This window comes from Brassica oleracea, chromosome C5 (assembly GCF_000695525.1).
Source record: "Brassica oleracea var. oleracea cultivar TO1000 chromosome C5, BOL, whole genome shotgun sequence".
Lineage (NCBI taxonomy): Eukaryota > Viridiplantae > Streptophyta > Magnoliopsida > Brassicales > Brassicaceae > Brassica > Brassica oleracea.
The window spans coordinates 17,967,595-17,976,281 of NC_027752.1; the positions used below are offsets into that span (position 1 = coordinate 17,967,595).

The 8,687-nt window shown below is 45.8% G+C and overlaps 1 protein-coding gene and 1 pseudogene across 1 annotated transcript; both read left to right on the plus strand.

The window, feature by feature from the left end:
* LOC106344674 overlaps positions 1-4,321 on the plus strand; it is a 5,773-nt pseudogene extending 1,452 nt beyond the window's left edge.
* Positions 4,322-5,394: 1,073 nt separating this feature from the next.
* Positions 5,395-7,167, plus strand: LOC106344675. Its single transcript, XM_013783998.1, has 6 exons — positions 5,395-5,551; positions 5,631-5,825; positions 5,916-6,227; positions 6,286-6,500; positions 6,581-6,689; positions 6,902-7,167. The coding sequence occupies exons 1-6, from the start codon at positions 5,395-5,397 to the stop codon at positions 7,165-7,167; spliced, it is 1,254 nt and encodes a 417-aa protein (XP_013639452.1).
* Positions 7,168-8,687: the final 1,520 nt, after the last annotated feature.

Here is an 8,687-nt window from a genome sequence, read left to right on the forward strand (position 1 = left end):
CCGGTGCCAAATCTGCAGTATCTTTGGTCACAGTGCAAGGAGATGCCCTCAGATGCAGCAACAGCAAGTCAACCTCACGGGCTCACCGTTTCATCCGTGGCAACCTAGAGCTAATGTAGCTGTCGCTGCTCAACACCCGTCAACTGCTTGGCTCATGGACTCCGGTGCTACACACCACCTGACTAGTGACCTGCACAACATGTCTCTGCAACAGCCATACCTTGGTGATGACTCAGTGATGATAGGCGATGGCTCAGGCCTACCAATCACACACACTGGTTCAATATCTCTTCCTTATACTGCACGAAACTTATTTCTGAATAATGTTCTATGCGTGCCAAACATTAAAAAGAACCTTATATCCGTTTATCGCTTATGTAATGCTAATAAAGTATCTGTTGAATTTTTCCCTGCTCACTTTCAGGTGAAGGATCTCAGCTCGGGGGTCCCGTTAATCCAAGGCAAGACCAAGGATGAGCTCTATGAGTGGCCAGTCAACCCATCTACCCTTCAAGCCTTTTTTGCTTCATCTACCCCTAAAATAAGTTTGTCCGATTGGCATTTTCATCTAGGACACCCGTCTGCTTCTATCCTCAAAAATGTTGTTTCTCATTTTTCTTTACCCTACAAACAGTCTGTACCCAAAACACTTTGTGCTCAGATTGTTCTATCAATAAATCTCATAAATTACCCTTTCATCAAACTTCCATTACCTCTACTCGCCCACTTCAATATATTTTTACCGATCTCTGGAGCCAGTTGTCTCCATAGACAACTATAAGTACTACCTTGTGTTAGGAGACCACTACAGCCGATATACTTGGTTCTACCCATTAAAGCTTAAGTCGCAAATCAAGGAGACTCCAAGCTTTCAAAGCACTCGTCGAGAACTTCTTCTCTACAAATCGGCACAATATACTCAGACAATGGAGGAGAATTCATTGCTCTCCGCAAACTCTTATCCGAAGCAGGCATCTCTCATCTCACTTCCCCACCTCACACTCCGGAGCACAACAGAATCTCCGAAAGAAAGCACAGACATGTGGTCGAAACAGGACTAACACTGACCAAGTCTTACTGGTCCTATGCTTTCGCCACAGCAACCTACCTCATAAACCGCCTACCAACTCCTGTTCTTCAGATGGATTCACCATTCCACAAATTGTTTGGTACTCTGCCAAACTATGCCAAAACTCGCGTCTACGGCTGTCTTTGCTTCCCTTGGTTGCGGCCCCATACACACCACAAACTAGAAGATCGCTCTATGTCTTGCGTCTTCAATGGCTACTCTCCCACTCAGAGCGCATATCTATGCCTTCAGCCCCACACCGGTCGAATCTACGTTTCAAGACATGTACGTTTTGACGAAGCAACCTTCCCTTTCAAAACAAACCTCAAACCTACCCCGACCTCGGCTACACCCACCGAAACACCTCCTCCTCCTTATCCCCTCGCTACAATAATACCTATACCTCTTCAGCCCCAACCACCACCCAATCCCACTCCACCTGCTCCACTCGTAGAGCAAACGGGCACTCCGAGCTTGGACCCTCACCCGTCAGTTCAGGTACAATCTTCAACACCTACTTTAAGCATTACTAACAGTGACAATGGTGGTGCAACGTTAACTTCAGGTGCAGCATTATCATCTCCTGCCACGAATCAGACCATCGCATCTTCTCCAACCGTAGCGGGTTCCTCTGCTGAATCTCCCGCACCGGCTCTCTCCACTACGATGGCTTCCTCTGCCTCTCAACCTCCGCCATCACCAACACTACCACCAAAAGCATTGAGCAATAACCACCCAATGGTGACTCGACGGAAGAACCTAATCACAAAACCAAGTAAAAAGTACAACTACTCTGCCGCTCTAGTGTCTGCTATCCCAGCTGAACCAAACACCATCACTCAAACTCTCAAGGACAAAATATGGAGAGATTCAATGTCGACGGAAATAGATGCCTTCGTGCGCAACGGCACCTTCACTCTGGTCCCACGCAAACCGGGTTTCAATGTTGTCTGTCGCTGGCTCTACAAAAATAAGTTCAACTCCGATGGTACTCATCGTTGTCCAAAGTCAAGACTGGTTGCTAAGGGATACAAGCAAGAGTTTGGCAGGGAACACTGACGGATGAGGTATATATGGAACTGCCGCCTGGGTTCATCGACACAGACAGACCGGACTATGTGTGTAGACTGCATAAGGCTGTCTACGGGCTCAAACAAGCTCCCCGAGCTTGGTACATGGAGCTTCACACCTTCCTCCTCAGTCTGGGTTTCACGAACTCTCTAGCGGACACATCGCTCTTTGCTCTACACTACAGAGGCCACCATATCTATCTACTGGTTTATGTCGATGACATTCTAATAACCGGCAACACCACCATTGGTATTCAACACGTTTAAACCCTCCTTGCGGAAAGATTTTCAGTAAAAGATGTTGAGGACTTGAGCTACTTCCTCGGAATCGAAGCTCATCGTACACCGAGCGGTCTCCATCTATGCCAACGAAAATACATACTGGACTTGCTACATAAGTATGACATGATGAACGCAAAGCCAGTAACCACGCCGATGGCTTTATCTCCAAAAATCACTCTCAACTCCGGTGTCTCACTCTCGGACCCTACCAAATATCGACGTCTAATAGGGAGTCTCCAATATCTTTAGTTTACGCGTCTTGACATAGCATATGCGGTTAACCGTCTATCACAGTTCATGCACAAGCCAACTGAAGACCATTGGCAGGCTGCAAAACGCATTCTACGCTATCTAGCTGGAACTCCGACACATGGTGTTTTTTACTCTGCCAAGAACAAAATAGTACTTCGAGCTTACTCAGATGCCGACTGGGCTAGTGACAGTGATGACTATATCTCCACAAACTCTTATGTCATCTACCTCAGTCAACATCCCATATCCTGGTCTTCAAAGAAACAAAATGGTGTGGTGAGATCATCTACAGAAGCGGAGTATCGTGCAGTTGCAAACGCAACATCAGAAATTATATGGATTTGCAGTCTTCTCTCTGAGCTTGGGGCCTCGCTTCCATCAGCTCCAGTCGTCTTCTGCGACAATGTAGGAGCAACATTCCTCTGTGCTAATCCGATATTCCATTCTCACATGAAACACATCGCCATTGACTATCACTTTGTTCGGGGACAAGTACAACGCGGAGCTCTAACTATTTCACATGTCAACACTCGTGATCAGTTAGCGGATGCATTAACGAAACCACTCACTCGAGCTCGCTTCTTGGAACTGCGGAACAAGCTTGGCGTGACACCCACGCTGCAGCTTGAGGGGGCGTGTAAGAGAGATACTATAAAGATCTCCTCTCAACTATAGTATATACACATTCCTCTGTTTTAGGAGATGTTAGTTATTATCTAACTTAGTTTCCAAGACTAAACTTTGTATATAAACCTCTATTGTACATTACGTTTATAATATCAAAATACATTTCCTATATGCTTTAGGATACGAGAACAACCAGTCTTGCCACAGCTACAAAATCTTGATGTTTTGGGACTGTGACGAATTATACGACGGCCAAGTCGATGGATTTAAAGTCTATGATTTTAACTCTAATGCGTGGAGAGTTGTTAGTTATCCCAACTGCTTCATAATGAATTCTCATGGCGTGAATGTGAAAGGAAATGGTTATTGGAACGCTTATGATGACAACTATGTCGACTACATACTCAGTTTTGATTTTACGGGAGGGAGATTTATACGTTTGTGTTTACCTCCTCCATCTCAGGGCTGCATGTATACGTCTCTATCAGTTGTTAGAGAAGAACTCTTAGTGTTACGTTGTGTGAAAGGTTCACCAAAGATAGAGATGTGGGTGACGACCAATAAAATGGATACTTCTGCTTCAGAATTGTCATGGAGCAAATCCTTTACAATGAACTTTGGTTTTCCTGTCATAGTTTACACGAGTCTTTTAGTCGACGAAGATAAGAAAGTGGTCATGTGTGATAAAATTGTGGGGGACCACTTGAGCGGGGCCTTTACTATTGGAGAGGAAGATAAATATTACTCAGAAATCGCTTTTGAAGGAATGTCTATATGAGCACGTCCTCATATTTTCAATTATGTTCCAAGTTTGGTTCGAATCCAGCAAGGTACTGAATCAGATGTTTTCAGTAAAAGTCCTCGTAGGAGAGGGGATGATCCTTGTACAAGACGAGGTGATACTGAAATGTGTGATCATGACACCCAGTTTTCACAAGAGATTAATGACATGATGTCTGTAGATCCTAAAATCTACACTAAGAATTTGATAGTGATCGGGAGTTCAATCTAGGGAAAGTAAACGATGTGGGCAACGATATCTTTAGAACACAACGATGTAATCAGTTTCCGGTAGGCAAAAATAAACTTTTATTGATAAATAAGATCGAATACAATGAGTAAAACAAGATCGAAGAGATCGTAAAGAGAAAAGATCTAAAGATGGATGAAAACAAGGTCGAAGTATGGGTGTAGCTCTCTCTAGGGTTTTCAACGTGCCCCCCCCTTTCCTATGCGCTGATCTCTTCTTATAACGGGCTGCTCTCGTGATGCTCGCAACCGTTCCACGATATCCGTTTCCTTGGATTGATCTTCTTCATGCTTCGTCAAAGTTGGGCTCCTCTCGTGGTTGCGTGGACCAAGCCATTCGGGCCCAATTGCTTAGTCGACCAATATTGGGTCCAACATTTTCCCCCCAGCCCTTTTGGTTTATTGGGAAACCGAAAGGGTGAGAACTGACATAACCTGACGTCGTCGCGATTCTCGGGAAGTAGGATGTCACGCCCATCGACTTGATTTGACTTGTCGGCCATTTTTCAAATTGTGTGGTTGAGATCGATAGTTTGTGGGCGGTTAATTTTAAACGCTTCGGGAACCGTTTTTTCTTTTGTGTATATATATTATACTTTACCGAATATATCGTCTTCTTCAACACAACGATTCTACTTTCTCTCTCATTGTTTTCCTCTTGGTATTTTTTCCTGTTTCGAATCTATGGTGCCTGAAAAATTCGGTCTTCATCTCCCGATGATCCTCGATGTGAAACATATTGAGGCCATCTACGAACTCTGGGGAGCTGATTATGCCGTCGAGATCGAACGTCCTAACGATAATGAAACTCCGGAGACTGTGAGGCCGGGGTACTGTGGGGTCTACAAGTCGCATTTCGAAGACGGAGGCTTGTCATTTCCTCTTCCTCGTTTTCTTCTTGAGGCGCTTGCGGAGCTTGGGATGGCTTTTGCCCAGATGGCGCCTAATTTCTTCCGCTACTTCTTGGCTTAGTGGGTCCGAGGTAGGGAGGAAGGTCTCGAGTTTGGCCTCGGGGAGTTAAAGCAACTGGTTGCTATTAAGCGAAATAGTGGCTTCCCTGGCACAATGATTCTCGCCCCTCGACCCGGCCATTCTATCATAGACGGTATTCCTAACAGGGATGACCGGTGGAGGGAGAAGTTTTTCGTTTTCAAGATTAACCCGGCGTCGGTCGGCGACTTCGATTTCGGAAGGATCCCTAGGGAGTGGTCCGAAGAGATTGGTAAGTTTTTCTTTTTCGAAGTGAATTCTGCTCTTCGGTCTCTTTTTGGCGTTCTCAACTTTTCTCCGCTTATTTGTAGAGCCCTTTGGTCCTGCACCTATGTCTCCCGAGCTTCGTGGATTAATCGCCACTCTGCGGCGAGGTAGTCCTCGATGGCTCACTTTTACTGTGGATCGAATTCGAACTGCTTACGCTCTTCCACCAGGTGAAAACCGTGTTATCCCTATTGGTCTGGCAGCTCCTATTCGACCGGGGAAGGGTCGTTGTAACAAAAGTACGCTGATTTTTCTTCTCTTTCATTTTTGAAAAGATCTGAGCTAGATTGTTTGCGTGTTCCTCAATTCCCCAAATCTGTTTCGTTCAGGGGCGAGGGAGAAGGAGGCGTTACATGATCGTCCTTACGAGTCCTCTGAAGTCGGGTCGTTTGAACGAGCTCAGAAATCTCGGCGCGGACCGACTCTTATATCGAGATTGCAGGCTCAGTCTTCTGGTCTTATGGCTAGGCCGGTGTCGATCGCATCTACTGTTGGTGGGACCCGAAGGGCGCCGAACACTTCAGCCGGTTCTGTCGGTGATAGAGCTCTTGATGACGACGTCGATTCATCGACTCACCGACATCGACGTCGATTCATCGACTCACCAACATCGACGTCGAGCTCTAGAGGAAATCAATTATGTGAGTTCAAATTTTCCGAGCTTGGGGCTACCTCCGCCGTTGCGGGCTTCTGGTGAAGGTACTTCTCAGGTTGACCCGAGCGCTCATCTTCCGGACGTGCAGGAGACCTCTTTGTGGAGATTTTCGTACGATAACGAGGTACCGATCCTCGAGAATCACGAGCGTCTCGGTTTGATCTGGCGTAAGCTCAGAGAGAAGGGATGTGAGCTTCCTTCTTTGGGGGACATGCGAGAACGTGATGCTTATGTTTGGATGGCGGTCGCGAACGCTAAGGTAATCTATCCCGCGATTGCTTCTGACGTTTCATTGGATAAAATGATGTCTGCCTGAACTTTATTATTGCTTTTGCTTAGGCTATGGAGGCGAGCAATGAATATGCCGCTTTGATGGAGAGGCGGTTGGCTGATTTTCTGAGAAAAGAGGAGGTTGGGAGTCATCTTCTCATGATTCAGCAACTTCGAGGTGAGTTAGAGGCCGTTCGAGTGACGGAGAGCAGCGTGAAGTCGAGATTGAGGGATTGCAGAGGAAGTTAGCTGCTGCTGAGACGGAGAAGATCGCTGTTCAGAAGGACCTCGACTCAATGAAAGAGAAGCATAGGCGGGAGATCGAAGGTCGTGACGCGGCAGCTCGCAAGGAGCGCAATCTTGCTCGTCGTTCTCTTACTCAAGAATAAGACGCGGTTTTGGCCGTGGTGAACGATAAACTTCGGAAAAAAAAGAAGGAGACGGCTGCGGAGATTCGTTTGCAGGAGGTGCAAGCTCGTATTGAGGCTTTGACCGTGTACAGCGAAGGTGGTTTCGAGCTCGAAGAGGAGTTGGAGCGTCTTAGAGACCAGGAGATCTCACTCGATGTGGATAATGGTCTTGCTTCGGTGTCAGATCTTTCCCTTAGTCACCTCAAACTTACTGAGGTTTCTGGTGATTCGGTCGATCAAGATTGATGCAAGAATTGATCTGCTTGCTTTGGAGTTTATAGTTTGTTTTGTTTTTAATTTTTCTTTTGGTTTGTTGAAGAAACATATATATGTCTTCAAAATGGATTATCGGGTTAATACCTTTCTTATCGAATGCTTTGTTCAACTTTAGCTTCATTGAGCTTGTTTGTTTTAACCTTTAGAAGGTGTAGGACATAGAATGATCAGGAATCTGTTTTGTGGGCCTTTATACGCCCTGATGGCACAATCGATTGGGTGGTTTATGCTAGCAGTTCAAGTCTTCTAAGTGATAGAAGGAAAGTGACAAAAGTTTGTTTGGTTGTTTGGGCTGCGCTCGGTGTCGAGCTGCCTATGTACACTCTTCGAGGGATCAAGCCTATTCGTAGTTCTGTTTCGTTTTTACTAAGCTATAGACCGGTAGCCCCCCAGCTCGGAGCTTGACAGACTTGATCGAGGCCAGTTTTGCATTTTTCTAGCTCGTAGACTCCGGTTCGGATTTCTTTGGTTACTTTGTATGGGCCTTCCCATCTCGTTCCCAGTTTTCCTGCTCCTGGTTCCTTTGTTCCGTCGAACACTTTTCGAAGGACTAGGCCGCCGATGGAAAAGGTGCGGTTTCTTACATTGGAGTCGTAGTAACGTGCCGCGGCTTGTTGGTAATTTTGTACACGTACTGCCGCTTTTTCTCGTCGTTCTTCGATCATATCTAGTTGATCGATCAGTAATTCTTTGTTGAGCTCGATGTATTCTGGACATATTATGCGTCGTTGGCTTGGGACCTCGATTTCGGCTGGGATTACGGCCTCAATTTCGTAAGATAGTGATAATGGGGTTTCATGGGTTGCTGTGTGAGGAGTTGTACGGTAGGCCCAGAGGACACCGTACAGTTCTTCGCCCCACCTCTCTTTTTTGAAGTCGAGTCCTTTCTTGAGGTTGTTCATTATGGTTTTATTTGCGGCTTTGGCATGACCGTTGAATTTTGGATATCGGGGGCTTGCGGCCTTAATCTTGATTTTCCACTTTTCGCAGAATTCATTGAATATTTTCGAGATGAATTGCGGTCCGTTGTCGATTAATATCCCGTACGGTAAACCATGCTGACATATAATGTTTTTCCAAATGAAGCTCGTTACCGTCATAGAGGTGATTTTGTGGTATACCTCGGCTTTGATCCACTTTGTTAAAAAGCCTGTTAATACCAAAAGGAATCGTAACTGGGCCGGCCCCGATTATATCAGCGGACCTACTATATCCATGGACCATTTCAGGAAACACTACAAGAAAACATCAAGGATTATGAGGGAAAAAATCGTCGGAATTTCGTCGGAATTTCGCTATTCCGACGACATACCGACGAAACACGTCGTCGGAAATAATTTCTCGGAATTTATTTTTTCCTCGGAAATCCCTCGGAATTTTCCGTCGGAATTCCGAGGAAATAAATTTCCGAGGAAATTCCGAGGATCACTAGTTTGTCGGAAATGTCCTCGGAATATACCGAGGGAGAACTTCGTCGGTATAATTCCTCG

What these genes read in the sequence shown, in the direction of transcription:
- LOC106344675 (XM_013783998.1), top strand. Translation starts at nt 5,395, where the DNA reads ATGATTCTCGCCCCTCGACCCGGCCATTCTATCATAGACGGTATTCCT. An exon ending in GGAGTGGTCCGAAGAGATTG is followed by an intron (nt 5,552 to 5,630) that starts GTAAGTTTTTCT and finishes GCTTATTTGTAG; the next exon opens with AGCCCTTTGGTCCTGCACCT. An exon ending in TGGCGGTCGCGAACGCTAAG is followed by an intron (nt 6,501 to 6,580) that starts GTAATCTATCCC and finishes GCTTTTGCTTAG; the next exon opens with GCTATGGAGGCGAGCAATGA.